Source organism: Cibotium barometz, chromosome 3 (assembly GCF_041138505.1).
Source record: "Cibotium barometz isolate CiBa-2024 chromosome 3, ASM4113850v1, whole genome shotgun sequence".
Taxonomy (NCBI): Eukaryota; Viridiplantae; Streptophyta; class Polypodiopsida; order Cyatheales; family Cibotiaceae; genus Cibotium; species Cibotium barometz.
The window spans coordinates 53075133-53101037 of NC_141048.1; the positions used below are offsets into that span (position 1 = coordinate 53075133).

The following is a 25905-nucleotide window of genomic DNA, read 5'->3' on the forward strand; positions in this document are numbered from 1 at the left end:
TTTTGATGAAACATGCATGTATAAGGAGCCTGCAAGGCAACAGGAGCCTAGTACAGTCATCTTTGATGATGATGGACATCATGGACAACAACCAAGGGCTGTAAATCAGCCATTACAGCAGGAAAACCAGCCCTTAAATGGTGCTGAAAATGGTCCAAATGGACAGCCAGAGATGGCAGAAGATATCCCTATGGATATACCACAGTTAGAGGAGATACCGGGCATGATTTTTCAGCCTTATGGCATGGAACAGGAGCCACCAATGGGTGATATGCAGGCTGGACAGCAACCTGCAAATGATGGTCATTGGGTACGGAGGTCCACAAGACCCTCCAGAGCCCCTGACAGGTTTGTTCCAGGGGTTGACTACTTGATGCTCACTGACTGTGGGGAGCCCTCATGTTATAAAGAGGCTTTACAGAGGGCAGACAAAGCTCTATGGGAGCGTGCCATGAAGTCAGAGATGGATTCTCTGCATAAAAATGGAACATGGAAGTTGGTGCATTTGCCTGCAGGCAAGAAGGTTTTGCCATGCAAGTGGGTATACAGGCTCAAAGTTGCACCTGATGCAAAGCCAAGATACAAAGCCAGGTTAGTGGCTAAGGGCTTCAAGCAGGAATATGGTGTGGACTTTGATGAGATCTTCTCTCCAGTGGTCAAAATGACCACACTTAGAGTTGTGTTGGCTTTGGTTACGCATGATGATCTGGACTTGATTCAGATGGATGTGAAGACTGCTTTTCTTCACGGTGATCTCCATGAGGAGATATATATGCAACAGCCAGAGGGTTATGCAGTAAGTGGAAAGGAGAAGCTTGTATGCAAGCTGAAAAAGAGTCTTTATGGGCTCAAACAGGCACCAAGAGAATGGTATCATAAATTTGATACATTCATGAAATCTCAGAAATTCAGGAGAAGTGACATAGATCACTGCTTGTACACCAAGAAAGCTTTGGATGGCAGTCTATTGATCCTCATCTTGTATGTTGATGATATGTTGATTGCCGGGAAATCTCGTAAGGAGACGGATGCCTTGAAGCAGGGGCTGCATCAAACCTTTGATATGAAGGATTTGGGTGATGCAAATCACATCTTGGGTATGCGGATACTTCGGGACAGAAATCAGCATGTGTTGTATTTGTCTCAGAAGGAATACATTGGCAAAGTTTTGCAGAGGTTCAATATGGACGGGGGGAAGAAGACTAGTACTCCTTTGCCTCCATATGTGAAACTCAGTGCTATGGACAGCCCACAGTCGGATAGAGACAGGGCTGATATGGCCAAGATTCCGTATGCTTCAGCTTGTGGCAGTCTCATGTATGCCATGGTTGCTACTAGGCCGGACATTGCATTTGCAGTGGGAGTGGTTTCTAGATACATGGCCAACCCTGGCAAGAAGCATTGGGAAGCAGTGAAAGGTGTCATGAGATACCTGAAGGGCACACAGGATATGTGCATTTGCTTTGGCAAACAGGATGCATTAGTGCATGGTTACACAGATTCGGATTATGCCGGTCATCCAGATAACCGGAAGTCTACTACCGGTTATGTGTTTACATTCACAGGAGGTGCTGTGTCATGGATATCCAGGATGCAGAAGTGCACTGCCTTATCTACTACAGAGGCCGAGTATATTGCAGCCACAGAGGCTTGCAAGGAGGCATTATGGCTATCTCGGTTAGTGGTTGATTTGGGTTATACAGGGGATATTCCATTGTTGCATTGTGACAGTCAGAGTGCCATCCAGTTGGCAAAGAACCCTGTCTTTCATGCAAAGACGAAGCATGTGGATGTGAAGTATCACTTCATCAGAGAGGTGATAGAGAACAAGCAAATTCAGCTTGTTAAGATTCATACGGATGACAACCCGGCTGATCTGTTGACAAAGAGTTTGCCTCCGGAGCGGTTTGCTCATTGCAGACACTTGATGGGCATTGGATGAGGCCAGTTTCAGCCTTGATATGACCTTGTATATTATCATGTACATGCTGATTTTTCTTTTCCTTTACTTAAGGGCACTTTGCCTTTAAGTGGGAGGTTGTTGGGGTAAAGGCACTATGCCCACCCTTATAGTGTGTACAAGCCCATAAGTTATAGTACATAGTACACTTAGTACTTTTAATGTACTAAGTGCACTATGTGTACTAGTGCAATATACATGTGTGATAGGGGAGTCACACACTCATGCCTCATGAGTTGACTTATGATGGTCTTTTTGACCGGCAAGAAATGAGCTTGCTTGCTAAACCTGTCCACAATTGTCCAAATTGCATCATTACCCTGTTGGGTACGTGGCAAGTCCATAATGAAATCCATTGTAATACTTTCCCATGGCTGCGTGGGAATAGGCAATGGCTGAAGCAAACCTGGTGCCTTTTGCCTATCAAATTTGACCTTTTGACAGGTGATAGATGCACGTACATGTGCCTCTATGTCCTTCCGCATACCTGGCCAACAGAAATACCGCTCAATCATGTGCGTAGTAGGCATTATGCCTCTATGACCAGCATATGGAGGAGCATGGCACTCATCCAAAACCTTTTGCCTCATGTCAGACACCACACATAGGCAATTATCTTTCATGAGATAACCCTCTTTGATCACATATGAGGCATGTGCATGACCAGCCATCAAATTAGCCCAAATAGTGGCAAAATCAGCATCCGTATGATACAAATCACGCATGGTAGACAAGTCCCCATGAGAGGCAACTGAGATAGCTGTTACATACGGCTTTCGTGACAATGCATCGGCCACCACATTCTTCTTTCCCGGGGTGTGCAAGATCTGAAAATGAAACATAGAGAGGAAATTGGCCATCCTCATGTGCTTCTCTGACAACTTAGTTTGAGTAAGAAAATACTCTGGTGATCTGTCTTCACAGTGAAATCAGCCCCAAGAAGGTAATGTTTCCATATAGTAAGTGCATGAATTATAGCCAAGAGCTCTTTCTCATAAATGCCAAGAGATAGCTCTGCATCATGCAATCTACGACTCTCATAAGCCACGGCATGTCCCTCTTGATTAAGGACAGCTCCTATGCAATTTCCAGATGCATCACATTCCACACCAAAAGGCTTTTGCAAATCCGGAACGATCAACACTGGACCATGAGTAGTTGCATCTTTCAATTTGAGAAATGCATCTCTCTCTACATTAGTCCATTTGAGCACGGCCTTCTTCTTTGTCAAATCATGCAGAGGAGAAGCAATCCATGCAAAGTGCCGAATGAACCTGCGGTAGTAAGAGCATAATCCAAGAAAACTACGGATCTCATACACCGAACTCAATTCGGGCCAATTCCGAATTGCATCAATCTTTGCAGGATCCATCCGCACTCCATCTTTGGACACAATATGCCCAAGATAATGTATCTTTGACAAGAAGAACTCACTCTTCTTTGCATTTATGAAGAGTTTATGCTTATGGAGCTCTTCAAAACAATAGCCAAATGAGCTTTATGCTCTTCTTCGGTCTTCGAGAAGACTAGGATGTCATCAAAGAAGACACCTGTAAATTTCCTGTACCCACGGAATATGCGATCCATCATTCTATTGAATGTAGCCGGGGCATTTGTAAGACCAAAAGGCATAACAAGATACTCATAAAGCCCAAATGCTGTTCTGAAAGCAGTTTTGTGTACATCCTCAGGCACTACACGCACTTGATGATATCCACTCTTGAGATCAATTCGGCTAAAGCATGCCGATCCATCCAACTTGTCAAGGATGTCATCTATGCGTGGAATCGGAAACCGATTCTTGATGGTAAGCTTATTCAAAGGTCTATAATCCACACACATATGAAAGGATCCATCCTTCTTTTGAACCAAGAGGACGGGTGAACAATATGGGGAAGAGCTTGGCTAAACCAAACCCTTCTCAAGAAGCTCATTTACTTGCTTCATGATCTTCTCTTTTTGGGATGCACTTACACGATAGGCTGGCCTATTAGGTGGTGAGCTACCCGGCACAAGATCAATGCGATGATCTTCCGGTCGTACAGGTGGTAACTCATCAGCAAAACAATCATTGTGCTCTTGCAAAAATTTCAGCCTATCATTACGAAGAGTGTTTACATGTACATTACTTTCCTCAACAGGATCTCGTACAAAAATCAAGCACGCAAAAATACTCTTTTTCATTACTTTCTTAATTTGTACATGAGATACAAGGGGAACGGTATCACCCTCTTCACCAGCATCAATTACATGTTCTCGTCCTTTATGCATGAAGATGATCCTGTTAGTCTTGTAAGCCTTGCACGGATCAATACGTGTATGCCAAGGCTTTTCAAGCAATACATCACAGCCATTCAAAGGCGCCACAAGAAAATCCTCATGATCCCTATAGCCTTGAATGTGTATGCGCAACTTGCCAAAAATAGGCATGACCTGCACTTCTCTACCAACAAAGGCAGCCTCTGCTTCAATTTGAGGACCCATGTCCTCCACTTCAATACCCAAAGCAGCTGCCATCTGAGTGGATATGAAATTCTCCGTTGCACAATCATCAAACATAAACAAAGCGGGCTGATTCTTGAGTTGTCCCCAAGCTTTGCATACAACCCTCTCTTTGCCCTCATGCATTGTATCCCCTTGCACATCGAGAATCATATGTATCTTGGACTTCGGTACATTCGCATTTTCAGCTTTGTTCTTCTTATTTGGGCATGCTCTTGCCATGTGCTCAGTGCTGCCACAAGTAAAGCATTTGCCTTCACGCATATATTGCTCCTTCTTCTCAGCACTAAGACCAAAGTTTGCCGGCTTATAAGGACGCTTTTTAGCAAACTTATTTTCAGCTTTTGGACCTAATTTGGCTTGGTTTTGGTCCCTTTTAGGTGGCTGTCCATCATTTTGCAGGATTTGGACAGCCCTCTCTTTGCCTTGAAATGAGGGTTTAGCCTTATTGGATCGACTCAATTTGAGTTCCAATTGTTCGGTGGCGGTGGCGGCTGCGATTAATTGGTGTAAGGTATGACCAGGATACATTTGTAATCCCGCTTTGTACACGGGTTGCAATCCCGATTGAAACCTTCTCTTCCTTTCCGCCTCGGTGACATGAATAAATGGAGACACCTCCAAGAGCACTTTTCAAAACTTTTGTACATATGCATTTACTGATTCCCCCTCATTTTGCTTTACCCAATCCCACTTCATTGTTATCTCATTCAATGCATTGGAAGGCAAGAATTGAGCATAGAACCTCTCCTTGAATTCTTCCCATGATCTAACAGGATTCGGTGAGAGCTTCTCCGTGAGCCACCAATGGGCAGCAGTGCCTTTCATGAACATGCTTACATGCCGGATCATGGATTTCTGAGTGAAATCCTCATCATTGAAAGCAATATCAAACTGGGCAATAAAAGCAAGTGCCTTTGATGCATCATATTCCCCATGATATGTGTCAAACTTCACAGATTTGTCTCCGGCTTTGAAGTCACGAGACTTTGATGCATGTGTGTGCATCTCAACATGTTTTCCCCCATGTTTGTCCATTGGGACAGCCCCTGTGAGACTGGCATCATTTTAGGACCAAAAGGTGATGCATAAGGCATAGATACATGTGCCCTGTAAGCATGAGGCATGGCTGGCCCCTCAACATGCATTGATACATTTTCAGCCATAACTTCTCTCTCACGAGCACACTCGAAGGCATGAGTGGCATGAGAGATACGCGGAATACCTGCACCAACAGAAAATTGCAGCCCATGTTGCATGTGTTGTGCATGTACATTTTCAGCCAGTAATGGCATTTGACATACATTTTGACCACTGCCATAAACATTGTATCCTTCACGGGCTACATAAGGTATTCCTGCATGGCGTGAAGTCACTGATTGTTCCTCTCCCATAGCATGGAGATTTATCCTCTTAGACATAAGTTCTTGTTCGGGCACCAGTGGGGATTCCAAGACATGTGGGATGGTTGCCTTTTCTGCATATGCATCCTCGGTACGAGCCAAGTATGCACGTGTTGCATCCCTCGGTTGCATGTGCAACTCTTGAGCAATCATTGCCATTGCATGATCCATATAAGATTCAGCTTTCTTGGCCTTCAAACGATCATGTACCAATGGATCCTCGCGGTGATAGAGATTCAATTCTTCTTGTTGTGCATGGAGAAGAGCCTGCATATGAGTAAGTTCAGCCCTCAAGACTATGGACTCTTCTTGCATCTTCTCTTTGCCACGGGACGGCTGTCCTACATTCATGTTTCCTACTGTGCACCACATGAGTTTGCTCATCCTGTAAAGCATTGGAGGCATGCATTTCATTGTCTTTGCCTCTTGTATTAGCATCTCCAACATTCATTGTATGGCTGTCCATAATGTTTTAAGTGTAGAGATAGCTAGTGTTCACGGTGATCGTCTCTCACGATAGAAGTGAAAGAGAACCATATGCTCTGATACCAATGTAACTTGGTTGAACACAATGCTAATCAATACGCTTAAATACACTAAGATTTGAAGGACACTTGCTCAAATTCAAGAAGTAAATTGCTGAATTGACAAGAGACACACAATGAGCCAGAACGGCCGACCCCTCCCTTGAGTAAATTGTATTACTATTGGAGCAATTCAATACATAGCTTCACGGGCATCCATTGCCAAATCCTCCATGCTTTTTCTCTCACCTTACCCTTTTCAAGATGTCGACCCAAGAATCCGAGTTGGAGCCCTTTCTTGAACGTGAAGACCTGTCGGCTACGGAAGCCATCGATGTCAATCTTTTTGACGATTATGTTTCAAAATCAGATTTCCAAGAGTTTAAAGTTGCTCTCGAAGCTTCTTCCTCGGAACGTTAAGCACAAATCGCCGTGCAGATGCAGGCTTTAAAGTACTCCATCTCTTGTTGACCACTATCCTATCTACTCTTTCGGGTATGGATACCTTAGCATTTGCTTTAGGCTCCCATATTACTCCGGAACAATTTGGGGGCGAGCAAAAGCAGCGTACCAAGGAGATAGTGGACACTTGGCTACATAAGTGGCAAGTCCATTTTCAGTTTCATCCATATGACGATGGAAAAAAGATCCAATTAGCAGTAGGTTTCCTCTCAGGCAAAGCTTTGCTTTGGTGGAAGGAACTCAACCCTAAACCAACGACTTGGGCACAGTTCGAAGACGTCTTCAAGAAAGAATTCCTCAAGAAGGAGGATGACTATGATGTTGTTGCCCGGCTTACTACTTTGACCATGACCTCGCAGAATCTCACTTATGAGGTCTATCTCCAGAAATTTAGGGACTTGCAGATGAAAGCTACGAAGATGGATTCCACAACTCTTTGGGGTTTCTTCGTAGCCGGTTTACCCAACTTATACCGTTTACATGTTAAAAACAACAAATGCAAAACTTTGGACGAGGCCATTCATTCCGCTCGTATCTGTGATGATACAATGGTCTCTTCCAAGTCTAAACCTGTTACCGAGCAGGGGATGTCACGATTGTGACTAACTCTCTTAATCTCTCCTTAATTACTCATTAATTCCTTATTAACTGAAAGGACACCTGTGAAGGGTCACACCCTTACACATGAGTCACTATCAAAGGACATGTCTATTCATTAAAAGACACACCCCTAAGTCCAAAGGACATAACCATTGACTCAAGAGCTACACCCCTTCCCAGGGATGTGTCTCTTCACTTGTACCCTTTCGGCCTGTATTTAAGAAAGGCCCCTGTCTCAATGCAAACATCTCAATCTTTCTATCAGCATTTGTCTTATGTTTGTTAATTAAAGTCTTAATCATGTTAATAAAGCTATAAAGGCTTTACAGTGGTATCAGAGCAAAATTTTTTCCTACCCGTGGGTTGTGAAGCCCTCACCCTCTCCGCGGCACTCCCTCGTCCACCCCTCTTCTCGGTGTTGTATGGAGGTGGAGGAAAGATCTTCTCACCCGCAGCAGATGCCTAAAGATTAAGCCTCGCTGAAATTTTTTTTTCCCGTCCCAACCCGATGGAGTTCCTGTAGCCGTCCCCCTCTGCCTGCGTCCTCGGTGGTCCTGTGAGCGCGCCTCGCGCACTAGGAGTCACTGCCCTCGCGCCTCGTGCCTAGACGGGTCCTTGTTGCCCTTCGGCCTTCGTGTCTGGCCGCCCTACAGGCGAGTTCCACCCGTGGCGGTACACCTACGGGTACTCACTCAATGTTTTGGCGGGTCCGCATGGCAGTGTTGGCAGGCGTGAGCCCTTGCTTGCTTAGAGCAACTGCCGGCCCTAAGCCCTCGCCGTCGAATAGCGCCCGCCACCTTTTTGCCTTGCTGGCGGCGCACCCCTACGAAGCGGTACCTCTTCGCTTTGCTGGCCGTCACCTTTACACCCATGACTTAAGGCTTATAATTAAGCCTTATTATATACGTGGCTTCCACCAGCCACGTGAAGCAGCCGACAGCTAGCACCGAACGGCCACCCGCCAGCGAAGAACAGCCGCCGACCAACGCACACCAAAAAAAAAAACAACAAAAGAAGGAAAACCCGCCAGCGCAAGGAAACCGGCAGTGACCAGCGCTAAGCAAAAAAAAAAAAGGGCCAACGGCAGCATGTGGCTTCATCTGCGAATTCTGCTAGACACTTCCCAGGTTCGCTCTCTCTCCTCCAGCACTGGCCCATCTGCAAGCACCATCTTGTGCGTGCAATGGCAGACGAAGTTTTCGATGTGCCCGTTCCGTATCTCTCGTATGTAGACGAGGTTCCCAAAGATGAACTGTCAGCGAATCCTCTCCCTTCACAGGAGATTATTGTCATCCCGGATTCACCCCTGTTTTAGCCAGAAGTGATCATTATTCCCGATTCCCCGACCCAGAGCCCGAACCTGTTCCAGAGGCAGTATCCGTTCCAAAACCTGCTCCGACGCCCGAACCAGTTCCAGTTCCAGTTTCTGCACCAGTTCCAATTCCTGCACCACAGGCATCACATTTGCCCCAGGATTGTCTGAGTGCCGGATAGATGCGATGAACACTATTATGATCAAGAGATGGTCTCCATATTGATGGCTATAAACAAATCCTTGGAGTAGCAAAATGCACAGCAACAAGCTGCATTCCAGCGGTTTGAAGCCATGTTTCATCAACCACCAAAAGCTCGTATCGATGAGCTTCAACATGTTTCTCAACAAAAATTCTCTCACCCTAAGCATGGTTCTTCAGAGACAACCAGACACCAAGTATCTTCGTGCGAGCAACGCAAGCCTCAGTATGGATATTCTTGGAAATGTTACGGTTCTAGGCAACCAACTTCTTATTGGAATCATCAGCAACAGAAGGAGCAACATGAAGCTTCCAAAGGATCACATCTTGGAAAGAAATCAGCCATATCAAGATGGGCTTACTTAGTGGCACGTGTGTCCGACCCTAGTCGAGTACTCGGTCGTGAACGTCGTGACGTTGGACAAGTTTCCCCTCGCGAGCAATGCCCTACATTCAAGTCCTTGCAAGCTCTTGGTGGCAGTGTTGAAGACTTACTCATTCTCACGTTGTGCAAGAGGATCCTTGAGAGGTCTAAGAGGCGCAAACAACCTCAACCTTCCCCTTCTACATTGGAAGCCTTAATACCTGCTGAGAAAGCTGAAGATTCAGAAGATTCTTGTACATGTGTGACAAATACAATGTCCACAACTTCTTTTCTTGCCGTGACTCAGGCAGAAGCGATACCCTCGTCACCGCTCGTGCAAAACAGAGTCTTTGCCTCTGACCAGATACCTGACGCCGTGGTGAATGATGATTCTTCTTCAAAAATGAAGACTCCAGTCCTTACCTTCAGTGGTGCAAAGGATAAATCAGACGCAGACTCTTGCAGCATGACTTAAGTCGAGCTGCAAATGAATCTTTGGACATAACTTGTCCCGAGAACAACTTTCTAAGCAAAGAAAACCATATGGAAGATATTTCTTCTCAACCTACGACAACACTTGAAGACTTTTGTGTTCCAGAAAAATCAGTGGAATCCCTTTCAGACATCCAACAGGTGGTTGTTGCCTCTTAGCCGGAAAGCGTGGCGACACAATCAGATAATTTACAAATAGTTTCACTTGAAGCAGATAAAGATTCAATCTTTTCTTGGACAAAGCTCGAAGTTACCAATGATGTAAACAAAAGTTCTACCCAAGTTACAGATATGATTCTCATGCTTTTGGTAAAGATGAGACAAGTTGCAGATGCAGTTAATATTCAGTTTGGTATATGTAAGATTGTTATGGTCAACAATAATGCCATGACATGGGATCTAGCAGCTAGAGCTTTGGATGCAGAAGCAATTCAATCATTTCTCTTCTTTCAGAGTCTCAACAACTACCCTTGGATTTTATTTTAAGTGGGAGGGAATGTCACGATTGTGATTAACTCTCTTAATCTCTCCTTAATTACTCATTAATCCCTTATTAACTGAAAGGACACCTGTGAAGGGTCACACTCTTACACATGGGTCACTATCAAAGGACATGTCTATTCATTAAAAGACACACCCCTAAGTCCAAAGGACATAACCATTGACTCAAGAGCCACACCCCTTCCCAGGGATGTGTCTCTTCACTTGTACTCTTTCGGCCTCTATTTAAGAAAGGTCCCTGTCTCAATCTAAACATCTCAATCTTTCTATCAGCATTTGTCTTATGTTTGTTAATTAAAGTCTTAATCATGTTAATAAAGCGATAAAGGCTTTACAGGGGAACAAGTACAAAAGGAAGTTCTCCACACCAATGGCTAGCACGACTGAAGGAAAGTCTTCGGACCAACCTTCGAAGAATTCAACTTCGACACCAATGAAGAAGAAACGTCTCCTTACGGCATTGAAGCTCACGAAGGAGGGACGTTGCTTCATCTGTGAAGAAAAAGGAGATCTGCGTAACGAGTGCCCGAAGCAAAAGGGTGCAAAGACCAATGCAGGACCCAAGCCTAAGGTAGCTAACCAGTTGTCTTTGACAGGTACGTGAGTTACTGTACTTTCTTGCCCTAGTACATGTTCTGATTGTCTGTTCAACTCTAAAGTTTTTGGCTTGCATGATCTTCTCCGAGTTTATGGAGAAGTGAAGGGCCATAGAATCCACATTCTTCTAGACCATGGCAGCTCGCACAACTTTGTAAATTACAAACTTGTGTAGAAATTGGGTCTTGAAACGATCATATCTATGAGGTACGCCTACCTGCGGGTTGGCAAGTATGGGATCGAAAGGTGGAGATGCTATCGATCCGAATGCAGGACTACAAAGATACTTTGGAATGCTATATTATGCACCTAGAACATGTAGACTTCTTATTAGGGATTGAGTGGTGTAAGACTCTTCAAGTCCAGATAGATTGGTCTAGTCATATTTTTTCTTTTGAACATAGGAACACCAAGTATAGTATCTTAGGTGATTGTATACATCCCTCTCAAGGACCTCTTGTAAATACAGTTGATTTTGGTAATATAATGGATTCTTCTTTGAATACTGCTTTCCATTGTGTATTGATTCCACTTTCTTCATTTCTCATACCTTCTATGGATGTCAATGAATTAAGTGTATTTGAAAGCAAAGAATTACAGAAGATACTTGATTCATTTCAAGATGTATTTCCTAAGGAATTGCCATCCGATTTAACACCTGAAAGTGCAGTAGATCATCGTATTGACCTGATCCTTGGTGCTCACCCTGTTAGTATTCCACCTTACAGGATGAGCTGAGGAAGATGAGTTGGCCAAACAACTTGAAGATTATTTGAGGATGGGACAGATCCGTCCAAGTAAATCACCTTGGGGTGCACCTGTGTTGCATAGGAGAAAGAAGGACAACACCTGGAGAATGTGTATAGATTACAAGAGATTGAACAAGCTGACAATTAAGAACCGTTATCCTCTCCCTAGATCGGCATTACGAGTTTCTCGTATTACCTCTTGGGTTAACCAATGCTCCAGTCACTTTTCAGCAGATGATGAACGATCTTTTTCGTGAACATTTGGGAAAATTTGTGGTTGTGTTCCTGGATGATATTTTGATATATAGTCGTACTCTTGAGGATCACGTTAGATACCTCACGATTGTCTTAACTGTTTTAAGACAAAATCGACTATATGCTAAATTAAGTAAATGTGAGTTTTTCATGACAGACATCATTTACTTGGGACACAAGATCACTAGAGATGTATTGAGCATTGACTATGACCGAGTTCAGAAGGTTCTGGTGTGGCCTATACCGTGAACAGTGATAAACTTTGTTCTTTTCTCGGTTTTGTTGTTTTTCTTCGGAAATCTGTGCGGGAGTACTCTCAGCTCACACTACCGATGACGGACTTGTTGAAAGGTAAGTCAAATCAGCCTATCACTTGGAATAACGATCTGGATATGGCCTTCAGACTTTTGAAAGATAAAGTCAAGGAAGCACCTATCTTAGCATTACCCAATCCTAGTCGGCCTTATGTTCTTGAAACTGATGCCAGTGACTATGCCATCGGGGCTGCTCTATTTCAAGATGGTAGACCTGTTGCTTTTGAAAGTAAAAAGCTAGACGACACTCAATCTCATTGGCCAACTGTAACTCGCAGTGCTCGGGGGACTAGGGCCTTTGACACACTTGTTGATACCATCAATGCATATTAAGACATTTAAACATGGCCACAGCCTTAACACATATCCATCATCACTTTGCATAAAACATAAAAGATGAACAAAACATCCACAAATGCTGAAAATGGAGCTTGCACATGTGACACCGCATAGAGGCCGGAATGCCTCCCTCCCCCCCTCCCCCCCCCTTCCCCTTGGAGTATTTTATCACCCAAGGAGAATAATTTCATGTACAAGCTTTGAGGGCCTTACTCTCCCCACGGGAGATGCCGGACTATCCATATACAAATGCCATAACACAGCCCAACACGAGGCAACCAAGCCGAAACATAGGCTGGACCCCTGCAGAAACTGTTTCTTCAACAGCGACTAAAAGCCAGGTCATCAGTGATGATACAAACCCCATGTTCCAAGAAATTATGTGCATCATCATGCAACAAGGGGAACGGATGTGGGCGTGGCTTCTATACAGACCCTGGAGAAACGGATACCTCTTCAAGAAACCTCGACACCCATTCCCCTCACCCTCCTCTGCTAGTCATCACGGAGATCCCTTCCCAGATCCTTGCTTCGGCTATCTTCCTTGAGGAGTTAACACAGCAAGTCCATGCGTTACATGATTTCCAAGTACACGAGGTAGACCTTCAAACAAGGCAGCACCCTGTCATATTTCTGACTATACACATGTGGGGGAACACCATGGAAGGGTAGGTATAGACCCTAGTGTGTGTTCAAGGCATGGTTTAGTTACATGTGGAAGGACTCCATGGAAGGATTGAAATCCTGGTGTGAGCTCCTGGCATGGTAGAGAGCAAGGCGGCTGAAGTGCATCATGACATGGCAAGAAGACCAGTTGGCTGCAGGCGCATCAAAGTATTATGAAGAAGATGCCAGTCGGCTGGCCGACCAGCAGTCGGCCAGCACTCCTATGGTCCAAAGGGGCTATAAATAGGCACAAGAGCTCATTGTTATAGTCATTCATTCCTCTAGGGAATGGGTCAAGTACTAGGAGTAGTTTTGGGTGATGTATACCACCTTTTCATGAAGGCAGCCTAGGGCTGTAGATGTAGGTACCTTTTTGTACCATCAGAAAATTTCCAGCTCTCTCTCTCTCTCTCTCTCTCTCCCCTCTCCCTTCTGTTTGCGTTTTTGCATCAGCATGTTCTGAGTGGTGTTTAGGGCTGAAAGAAGACTCCGAAAGCTTCCGCATGCTACACCGAAGAATTCAAATCAGGAGATAAGGATATTAGGTTCAAAAATTTCCATGGAAAGATGGATACTACGAAGGTTCTTTCATTTGTCAGGCAATTTCAGATAGCCTTTTGTGATGGAGACTTGTCACTTCACAGAGAAGTCTAAGTTGAGACATGTGGGCATGCACTTGAAAGATACGGATAGTGATTGGTGGATGGCCAAGTTATTGGATGGCACTACAGCTCTTTCATAGACTGATTATAAGTAGCAATTTTATGCATAGTTTTTGCCACCAAACTTTGCGGCCTTCAGCAGGGGTTCACTCTGCATTTTCCTCTACTGGTCCAGGCCGCCAACTGCAGGGCTCACATCAGCCTTACCACAGGCTGTTTCTTGGCGCTTACATCAGGCCTTCTTCTGCTCACATCTGCGTTTACTTCAGCATATGTCAGCGCCTACATCAGAGCATACATCAGCGTTTATACATCAGCTTGCATCAGCGTTTTGCTTCAGCAGATATCTGCATTTTGCTGTAGCATACATCAACGCTATACGTCAGCCCACATCTTTGCTTACATCAGGCTTACGTCAGGGTTTATATCAGCGTTTATCTCAGCCTTCTTCAGCACATACATCAGGGCTCACATCCAGTATATCTTTTGCGTTTTGGCACAACCCTTGGAACAGCAGCCCTCTCTGCTACGTTGGGACAGCAGCCCTCTCTGCATCCAGCCCTAAATAGGGACTTTCTCGTTATTTTATATTTTATATTTTTGGGGTTTTTGTCTTGGCTGCTGGCCTACACCTTTATGGTGACCGACCAGCACCCTCCCTTCACTATATATAGCGTTGCCTCTACCTCATCTTTCATGTACCACTTCATTGCCATATTAGGTACCGTTTGGTAGCCTTCAGTAAGAGTTCACTCTGCATTTTCCTTTGCTAGTCCAGGCCGCCATCTGCAAGGCTCACATCAGTCTTACCACAGGCTGTTTCTTGGCGCTTACATCAGGCCTTCTTCTGCTCACATCTGCGCTTTACTTCAGCATATGTCAATGCCTACATCAGAGCATACATCAGCGTTTATACATCAGCTTGCATCAGCGTTTTGCTTCAGCAGATATCTGCGTTTTGTTGCAGCATACATCAGCACTATACATCAGCCCACATCTGCGCTTACATTAGACTTACGTCAGGGTTTATATTAGCGTTTATCTTAGCCTTCTTCAGCGCATACATCAAGGCTCACATCCAGCATATCTTGTGCGTTTTGGCACAGCCCTTAGGACAGCAGCCCTCTCTCCTACTTTGGGACAGCAGCCCTCTCTGCTACTTGGGGACGGCAGCCCTCTCTCCTACACATCGGGATAGCAGCCCCCTCTGCTACATCGGGACGGCAGCCCTCTTTGCTTCAGGTACACAGCACCCGTGTCACCAAAGCTTGCACCACTCGGGACGGCAGCCCTCTCTGCTTCAGGTACACAACACCCGTGTCATTAGAGACTACACCACGGTCCACCATCATTGTCATCGACGTTATCTTTTTCCGTTGCCACTATCACCTCGGAGTGCTTTGCCTCACATTGACGCGAGCCTTCGTCATCGACCGTGCTTCAGCTCCGACATCTTCTCTGCTTCAGCATTGGTCTTCTTTTTGCTGAGAGCCACCTCTCATATGAGGGCTCTTGTACATATCTACACTCACCCTTTTATATATATTCACTCACATATTTCATGCTACGTGGTTTTACTCTGATCTCTCGTATATCTGGTCCTTTCGTCCTTTTGCCCTCACAGGTCATGCAAAGGTAGGGCAGCTATCCCTACAATTTTGTACAAGCGGGAAAATGGATCAAAGTGAGACAAGTAGCCTCACACTTGTCACTTCAGCTATTGTGTGGCTCTCCACTTGTCATTGTAGCCTTCTCTTGCCATTTTAGCACATGGGAGGCCCAAATCTATAAATTGGAGCCCTCTCTCTTTATTAATGGAGGCTCTTTTGTTGCACACTAGCCTCTACCACCGTTACAGGCTGTCCTAATGATGGCTACTCTCTTTCTCTCTCTCTTGAAGGCTGCCCATGAAGAATACCGGCTGTTGGGGATTGTTTTGGAGGCTTCCATCGCGAAGAAATACTGAAGGCAAGGGTATTTAATCATTTATTATGATTTCTAGCCATTGTACTTGTTGTACCAGCCCTTGTACCGGCTTTGATAAGCTCAAGGTGACCGTAGCAGCTGCACCTATTTTGACTGTTGTCGATCCGAATGAGCCGTTTGTTTTGGAAACAGACGCTAGTAATGAAGCCATTGGGGCCGTACTTATGCAAAGGGGACACCCAATTGCATTTGAGAGTAAAAAGTTAGATCGTGCGCAGCGTAACTACTCGGCTTATGAGCGAGAGTTACTAGCGATAGTTCATGCATTGAAAAAGTGGAGACACTATTTATATGGTGCTACTTTTGAGGTCCGGACGGACCATGAAAGTCTGAAATGGCTTTCAAGTCAAAATGAACTGAAGGGTAGAAAAGCTCGGTGGGCGGAGATTCTACAGGAGTTTGACCTTCAGATACGTTACAACTTACTAGAAAGGTAAGTATAACGTGGTGGCAGATGCACTTAGTCGCATGCCACAGATTAATGAACTTAGTTTCACAGTCTTCAAGAATGATTTCTTGGAGTCACTACGTGGTTTATGTGAGCATGATCCATCTTTTACAGAGGTCTGGCGCGCTGTACGCGTACGCACTTCTTCACAGACGCGACCACCTCCCTCGTTGGCACGTATTGCTAGTCCGGAGAGACTGGCCGAAGGTGCAACGAGAAGGAAAGCGAGAGTTAGTCCGGAGCGACTAGCCGTGTCTTCTGGGTATAGTTTGGAGCCGGAGAGTTCTGACGTAGGCCCTTCATCACCTTTGACTGCCACGGCTTCAAAGGGGAGTGATAAACTTCGTCGGAGGGAGAAATATGCTAATTACTCCATTGACGACGGGTACTTACTCTACAAGGGTAGAATATGTGGACCAACTATTGGTGACTTTCGGGCCCAAATTCTTAAAGAAAGTCATGATAGTCCAAGTGCGGATCATCCTGGGATTCAGAAGACCTATGCACTAGTAAAAAGACAGTTTTATTGGCCTAGTTTGTTTAAGGACGTCCAGACTTATGTGCTGAAATGCAATAAGTGCCAGGTCAATAAACATGAACGTCTTAAGGTTGGAGGACTACTCCATCCGCTGGAGATTCCTCAAGGGAAATGGGAAAGCATTTCCATGGATTTCATTACTGGTTTATCCAAGACGAGTCGAGGGAATGACTCGGTGTGGGTGGTAGTGGACAGGTTAACTAAAATGCAAAGTTCAAAGAAAACTGTTAAAACGCCAGAGTTGGCAAAACTCTTTATTGAACATCTCTACAAGCTATATGGCCTGCCCGCAGATATAGTGTCGGATAGAGATAGAAAGTTCAACAGTCATTTTTGGAGGGAAGTCTTCAAAAAGTTGGATACTACTTTGAGTATGAGTACGGCAGATTATCCGGAGTCTGATGGTCAAATCGAAAGAGTTAACCAAATTCTAGAGGATATGTTGCGTTCTTATGTTAGTAAGAAGCAATCTAATTGGGAAGAGTACTTGCCCTTATTGGAGTTTGCCTATAACAGCTCCAAACACTCAGCGACTGGATTTACACCATTCATGTTAATGTATGGATTCCAGCCGAGATCTCCGATGGCTATAGGCCTAGAAAAGGAGAAGATTCAATCTGTCAAGGATTTCCTTGAAGATATGAATGATATGCTCAGAGTCGCACGTGAGAGCATTCGTAGCGCTCAGGATTGCGCTAAAACTTATGCGGATAAAGGACGTAGAAAGGTGACCTTTGCAGAAGGTGACTTTGTATTCCTCAAGGTTCCTGCGCAGTCAGAAACCATGAAAACGGGAAAGTGTGATAAACTTTCTCCGAGATATTGTGGTCCTTTTAAAATCCTTAAGAAGATTGGGGACGTAGCATATAAACTTGAGTTACCGGAGAGTTCTCAAGTCCATCCTGTCTTCCATGTCAGTAAACTGAAGAAATCAGTTCACGGGTTAAAGAACGCAGTTTCTCCAGAGATTTTGTCTTGGCTGCTGGCCTACACCTTTATGGTGACCGACCAGCACCCTCCCTTCACTATATATAGCGTTGCCTCTACCTCATCTTTCATGTACCACTTCATCGCCATATTAGGTACCGTTTGGTAGCCTTCAGTAAGAGTTCACTCTGCATTTTCCTCTGCTAGTCCAGGCCGCCATCTGCAAGGCTCACATCAGCCTTACCACAGGGTGTTTTTTGGCGCTTACATCAGGCCTTCTTCTACTCACATCTGCGCTTTACTTCAGCATATGTCAATGCCTACATCAGAGCATACATCAGCGTTTATACATCAGCTTGCATCAGCGTTTTGCTTCAGCAGATATCTGCGTTTTGCTGCAGGATACATCAGCACTATACATCAGCCCACATCTGCGCTTACATCAGACTTACGTCAGGGTTTATATCAGCGTTTATCTTAGCCTTCTTCAGCGCATACATCAGGGCTCACATCCAGCATATCTTGTGCGTTTTGGCATAGCCCTTAGGACAGCAGCCCTCTCTTCTACTTTGGGACAGTAGCCCTCTCTGCTACTTCGAGACGGCAGCCCTCTCTCCTACACATCGGGATAGCAGCCCTCTCTGCTACATCGGGACGGCAGCCCTCTTTGCTTCAGGTACACAGCACCCATGTCACCAAAGCTTGCACCACTCGGGACGGCAGCCCTCTCTGCTTCAGGTACACAACACCCGTGTCATTAGAGACTACACCATGGTCCACCATCATCGTCATCGACGTTATCTTTTTCCGTTGCCACTATCACCTCGGAGTGCTTTGCCTCACATTGACGCGAGCCTTCGTCATCGACCGTGCTTCAGCTCCGACATCTTCTTTGCTTCAGCATTGGTCTTCTTTCTGCTCAGAGTCACCTCTCATATGAGGGCTCTTGTACATATCTACACTCACCCTTTTATATATATTCACTCACATATTTCATGCTACGTGGTTTTACTCTGATCTCTCGTATATCTGGTCCTTTCGTCCTTTTGCCCTCACAGGTCGTGCAAAGGTAGGGCAGCTATCCCTACAACTTTGTACAAGCGGGAAAATGGATCAAAGTGAGACAAGTAGCCTCACACTTGTCACTGCAGCTATTGTGTGGCTCTCCACTTGTCATTGTAGCCTTCTCTTGCCGTTTTAGCTCATGGGAGGCCCAAATCTATAAATTGGAGCCCTCTCTCTTCATTAATGGAGGCTCTCTTACTGCACACTAGCCTCTACCACCGTTGAAGGCTGCTCTAATGATGGCTACTCTCTTTCTCTCTCACTTGAAGGCAGCCCATGAAGAATACCGGTTGTTGGGGACTGTTTTGGAGGCTTCCATCGTGAAGAAATACTAAAGGCAAGGGTATTTAATCATTTATTATGATTTCTAGCCATTGTACTTGTTGTACTAGCATTTGTACTTGTTGTACTTGGTGTACCAACCACCGTACCGGCTGTACCAACTTCTATACTTCTTGTACCAACCATTGTACCGGCTGTACCAACCATTGTACTGGTTGTACCGGTTGAATGGAGAGTTGTACTTGTTGTACCAGCTCTATTGCATGAAGACCCGTGGTTTTTGGGAAAGAATCAATACCCACACGGAGGTATATAGATTATGTTGTTGGCTCGGCATTTCCACAGCCTATGTTCCGGCTTGGTTGCCTCGTGTTGGGTTGTGTTATGGCATTTGTATATGGATAATCCGGCATCTCCCGTGGGGAGAGTAAGGCCCTCAAAGCTTATACATGAAATTATTCTGCTTGGGTAATAAATACTCCAAGGGGAGGGGGGTCGGCCCATTCCGGCCTCTATGTAGTGTCACATGTGCAAGCTCCATTTTCAGCATTTGTGGATGTTTTGTCCATCCTTAATGTTTTATGCAAAGTGATGATGGATATGTGTTAAGACTGTGGCCATGTTTAATGTTTTAATATGCATTGATGGTATCAACAAGTGTGTCAAAGGCCCTAGTCCCCCGGGCACTGCGAGTTACATTGGTATCAGAGCATAGGCTTTCTTGGAAACGGAGGCTTCCTTTTATCAATAAGGAAGAGAAAAGATCTCAAGTGGGGACCACACTTACCATCATTGCTATTAAGCATGGCCAGCCACTTCATAGCCTATGAAGTAAGAGCATGAGCATGAGCAGTAGACAGCTTGTTGATCTAAGGATTTATGAATTCACAAAATTTTATCTTGAAAGTGTGAAGTTGGCTTTATGTGCACACGTTTAGCACTCTTTCCATATGGATATTGTGGATTATATTATCAAGCTTACAAGCAAGCTGTATGGAGATATATCTCGGGATATCTTAAGGATATGGTGAGGAGATATTTCTTTTGGCTTCATGACGAACCTGGCAAAGAAAGCTAAGTATACTTTGAGTTTGCAAAGTTGGTGCTTTGGCTATTTACTATGAAGTATTTTTTGATGTTCACTAACCCTTGTATAGCCATGCAAGGAGAAAGGTGGTGTTGTTTGCCTTGAGATGGTTTCAGGGAAACATTGTTTATGGTTCCCTTTATTGGGATGGATTATATCTATGGAGGTTTCTTTCTTGGACGAGATTTATGTAGATATTGGGCTTCACAAGCAATTTCTATGGACGAATCTGTCCGAGTTTATAGAGAAGAAATCTTTGGATATCTCATGGATATGATGCTTTTATGGATAAAGTCCACCTCTACTCCAAGGTGTGTGGTTAGCACTGAGTATGTGGTAAGAGTTATGGTATACAAGGATTATGGTATACAGGTCTATGGATTCGTGGACTTCTTTTCTAGGGATTTGGATCCATCCTCAGGTTTATGGATTATGTTTATGACTCCCTTTTACTAGGATGGATTATTCTGTATGGCTCCCTTTATTTGGGATGCATTGGACTTATGGAACTCATGGTTCACATACCTTGTGTAGTGTTCTCTTGTCCTACGTGCTCTCTTGAAGATTGTTTCTACCATGTGTGGGTGGAACAATAGAGAGCAGATGGAAGGGAACATGGGCACTTCAGAGAGTAGTGTCGAGCACAACATACCCTGTGTAGTGTTCTCTTGTCCTACGTGCTCTCTTGAAGATTGTTTTACCATGTGTGGGTGGAACAATAGAGAGCAAATGGAAGGGAACATGGGTAGTGTGAGTTGGTGGCCGAAATGCCTACAAACTATTGGTGGCCGAAATGCCTATAAACTATGCGTAGCAAAAATGCTTATGGAACACCAAGCTATCTATGCCTACGAGTGATTATTTTATCTTGTTACTTGAGCCCACCTCTCATCCCAGGTGTGTGGTGAGAGTACCAACACAGAGTGCAAGTGGTAAAGTGGACATGACGCCTGGTTGGCACGGGACTTATGTCTATGCCAAGGGTCATGTGGACCGATGCCTTGTTGGCAGGAGACTTATTTTGTCTCGCCCATTTACTTGGGACGTGGATTATGATATCTCGACTTATGGGACTAATTTGTCTCGCCCATTTACTTGGGACATGATTATGATATCTTGACTTATGGGACTGTTTTTTTCTCGCCTATTTATTTGGGACATGGATTTATTTATCTTTATGCCATATTAGAATCACTATCTCCCCATACAGAGGCCAAGAGGTTCGTTGTTCATCTCACCATGCATGTGGATTCATGTTGGGATTGTGAGAGGACAATTTAATGAATACTCCACCATACACGTGGATTCGTGTTGCGATTGTGGAGTGAGTGTTTCATTGTTTCCACACCATGCTTGTTGATCAGAGTTGGGATTGTATGGGAGAACATGGGAACTGTTGGGATTGGGAGAAAGGATTGCCAGAACTATGGAGAACGAGCTTTTTTGTCATCATGGTTTGTGCTCTTGAATGGCACCAGTTTGTGTGCATAGCACATGTTTCTGTGCGAGGCACTAGTTTCTTGTGCATGGCACTTATTTAAGTGTCTTAGCACTTGGTTGGTGATTTTCATTGGCATATGATTATCTCATTGATATTGGTGATTGAGACACAAATGGCTCTTGTGCCTGTGTCTAGCATATCTTCCACGGAATTCTCGCCCATTTATTTTGGGACATGATTTTAATATTTGCTATTATAGAGACTTATTTAGTCTCACCCATTTCTTTGGGACATGGATTCTTAAGTTATATTGGATTTTTGAGACTGTCGTCTCACCCACTTGATGGGACATGATGATATCTTGAATATATGGCCTGAAGCTTAAAGTTGCGGACAACTTTTAAGAAGTTGGGGAGGATGTCACCAGCCTGGACATTTTCCAGTATGAAAGGGGTCTGGTGGACTCCAGGATGTCTAAATATTTGGAAAGTACAAGCTTTGGGAATGGGGGATTATCCTAGAATCTCCCCCTCCCCCCCTCCTTCTTGGAGTATTTTATTACCCAAGGAGAATAATAAAATACAATGGTTGGTAGAGCAAGTACAAGTACAAGGATTGGTACAGCCAGTACAGTGGGTGGTACAGTAGGTACAACAAGTACAAGGACTGGTACAACAAGTACAATGGTTGGTACAACAGGTACAACCAGTACAGTGGGTGGTACAATAGGTACAACCAGTATAGTGGTTGGTACAATAGGTACAAGGGTTGGTACAACAAGTACAATGGCTAGAAATCATAATAAATGATTAAATACCCTTGCCTTCAGTATTTCTTCGCGATGGAAGCCTCCAAAACAGTCCCCAACAGCCGGTATTCTTCATGGGCAGCCTTCAAGAGAGAGAAAGAGAGTAGCCATCATTAGGGCAGCCTGTAATGGTGGTAGAGGCTAGTGTGCAGCAAGAGAGCCTCTATTAATGAAGAAAGAGGGCTCCAATTTATGGATTTGGGGCTCCCATGAGTGAAAATGGAAAGAGAAGGCTATGATGACAAGTGGAGAGCCACACAATAGTTGGAGTGACAAGTGTGAGGCCACTTGTCTCACTTTGATCCACTTTCTGACAAGTATTAGGCCACTTGTCTCACTTTGATCCACTTTCTTGCCACATGTCCCAATCTAAGAGATGGGTTCTCCCATAATCTTTACCTCTAAAAATATGCCAACTAGTAGACATTCTGTCGTAGGCACTTTGCCAACTCTTGGTATCTGCTCAATTCTATATGTAATGATGCGAACAGAATCTCCATCGGAGTCGGGCCAAAAATAGCAACGCTCCTAAATTTTAGAAGTGTGGTCCTTTGTATTCCAGGATAATCCCCGATCTCCAAAGCATGTACTTTCCAAATATTTAGACATCTTGGAGTCCACCAGACGCCTTTCGTACTGGGAAATGTCTAGGCTGGTGACAATCTACATGCTTCATCATGTGCCTTGCATCTGGCTATAACCTATTCAATGCCCTTAACACTTGTCATCATTCTAGAGGGTGACTCACAGTACGAATTGGCATTGCTTTATGTGCGGGACTTGCACACTTGACCAAGACCATGCACGGGACTTGTACACTTGACCCTGGACGCTTAGAGTAGAACCTTGGCTGACTCATCTCAGACTAGGGCTCACAAGGGACCAATTACCACTCCAGGTCTTGCGCCTACCTTACAGATATGCCCACGTGGCATGGATGCACATGACAAATGGTCATCTAGTTGCTTGCATGTCCTGTAAATTGAATTTTGCAGAGCATAATTACTTAGTCTATGATCGGGAACTTCTTGACGTGATCGAGGCCCTTGGAAACATTTTCTATATGGGCGTGAATTTGAGGTTCACACTGATTATCAGGCTTTGTGCTGGCTTCAAATGATGCTAAGTGCGTAGTGGAGTGACCGGCAGCACTGTTGCAGCGAGATTTTCCAACAATATGGTAGAATGATTGAGTATCTCCGAGGCAAGACCCTACCCTTGGGCAGTTGAGTGGGGATGTCATAGCACGCAGTCTGTGCTATGCATGATGGAGTTGATGATCTTAAGCTTTGTGAGTAGACCCTTTGGAATCAAGATTGCACTTTGACTTTTGTTTAAGTTTGGAAAATAACTAATACTTTCCTTTTTGTCATATCAACAAACATGCATGTTTCTTTTGAAGTCTTTGTCCAAGTTGCGAAGCTGGTTTATTTTAATCCTTTCTATCCAAAGCGGTGCAATTATATGCAACTTTTGTGGTGTCTTTTCTTTTATTCATTTATATTTATGCAGCTTATGAGTGTCTCTTTCCTGTCACTTAAGGTGTGGAACTTTTGGTCTTCGAATGGGCTTCCTTTTCTGTTTGTTTGTCAATCTAGTCACACGACTGTGTGTGTGTGTGTGTGTGACCACACATTGTCATCATGTAGCATCACATGGATATACTTTAGGTGTGTGTGTGTGTGTGACCACACATTGTCATCATGTAGCATCAATGACATGGATATACTTTAGCTTATGTAGCTAGTTTTGTACAGTTTTTTTTTCTTTTCCATGGTCCAGCTTCTTCATGCATACATTGTACCACCTTGGTCTCATAGACCATCTTGGTTGAAGATGTTAATCTCTCTCTCTCTCTCTCTCTCTCTCTCTCTCTCTCAACTTTGCTTGAACTTAGGTGCTGATTTACAGGAAAGAAACGTCATGGTTCTGGCAAATTTGAAGCCTCGTAACATGCGAGGAGTTAAGTCAAACGGCATGCTGTTAGCAGCCTCAGATGCCTCTCATGAGAATGTAGAACTCGTGACTCCCTCAGACGGATCCGTTCCTGGGGAGCGTGCTTGGTTTGGTACGGAGGCTGATAAGGAGTCTCAAGCAGATGCAGCAACTCCAAATCAGGTAATTTGGATTTTTTTTCTCAGAAAAAGAGTTTGCTTCACAATAGAGTTCTTTCTCCAGTAGTGGCTGATCTACTGACCTATCCATATTATTCAAGTGTCGTAAACTCCTTGTGCCTTGTTCAATCAGCTGCAAAAGAAAAAAATTTGGGAGGGCATTCAACCACATTTGAGGACTTCTGAACAGTGTGTTGTGACCTTTAAAGAGAGACCTATGCGAACTTCTGCTGGATTGGTGACGTGCAAGTCTCTCAAGGGAGCCAATGTTGCATGAGCTAAGCGGAGTATCATGTGTTGCTTTAAAGTCAGGGAAAGTTTGCAGTGCAGTATTCAATTTTTCTTTAGATTGGAGGCTAGCATAATCCTCTCAACATTTTTGACATCCTGATGTAGTTATTATTTCCATATTTATTTTAAGATATATATGGACTTGGATGTTTTCCTAGTGGGTGGAGCTTTTCAGAAGCTTGCTAACAATCTTTTCCAACCAATAACTTATTACAAACATCCAGCAAGTTCTATGCAGTACCATTCTTTTTGGCTTACAGAATATGCAAACATTTTTAGGGTGCTGTGTGTTATGCTAGTGTGATCATGCTGCGGGTACATGAGGTTTTCTAGGGTTGAACCTGCATGCTATGTGAGTGATGAGCTGTGGTTACTTGAAATAAATGGTGTGTTTTGTGGGGTGTTGGGCCTATTGTTTCTCCCCTTGTGTGTTTCCGTAAGGGATGGCTGGAACCGGCTTTTCCCCTTGTTTCAGGTTCAGCCAAAGAGTTCCGCTTCCAGCTGGTGTGTAAACAGCCCGAGTTGTGTGAGAGATACCTAATTTTTAAGGACAAAAAATGGTTGAGCCTCCCTTTCTTGGGTTCTCAGCTAAAAAGGTGGGTGGGTGTGAGGGGAGGAGTGGGGGAGATTCCCCCTTTTTTTCGGCGATCAGCTGAATAATTGGCCTTCCAGCTGGTGTGCAAGCCACAAGAGATACGTAACTTCTTGGACAGTGGGTGGTCTAGCAGAGTGCTCAATGTACGCACATGACATCTATGGTGGTGTGACATCAAAACGGAATCAGAGTAATGCCAAGTGAAATTTGTAGGAAAAGGGTATGTACTATGTGCATATGTAACTGATGAAGGTGCTCTCAATGTGCTTGCTGCCAGCATGCATGGAGAATGGTCTGATTTGCACACTGTACCTAACCCTCATGCTATGGTCCCTTAACAGCATGCTTTGGATGAGAGGCTCCAAATCATGGAGACCCTTGTTACCAATAGAAAGCAAGCAGCAAGAATTGCTAGAGTA

General features: G+C 44.4%; 1 protein-coding gene across 1 annotated transcript in view; it reads left to right on the forward strand.

Annotated features, from left to right (window-relative positions):
• LOC147640256 (Nucleic acid-binding, OB-fold-like protein) overlaps positions 1–25110 on the forward strand; it is a 68366-nt gene extending 43256 nt beyond the window's left edge. Inside the window, exons 2-3 of the mRNA XM_086778604.1 lie at positions 24398–24604; positions 24734–25110. Of these exons, the coding sequence (XP_086634730.1) occupies positions 24398–24604; positions 24734–24877 (351 nt within the window). The 3' untranslated portion in view covers positions 24878–25110. The remainder of the gene's footprint in view (positions 1–24397; positions 24605–24733) is intronic.
• The last annotated feature ends 795 nt before the right edge of the window (positions 25111–25905 follow it).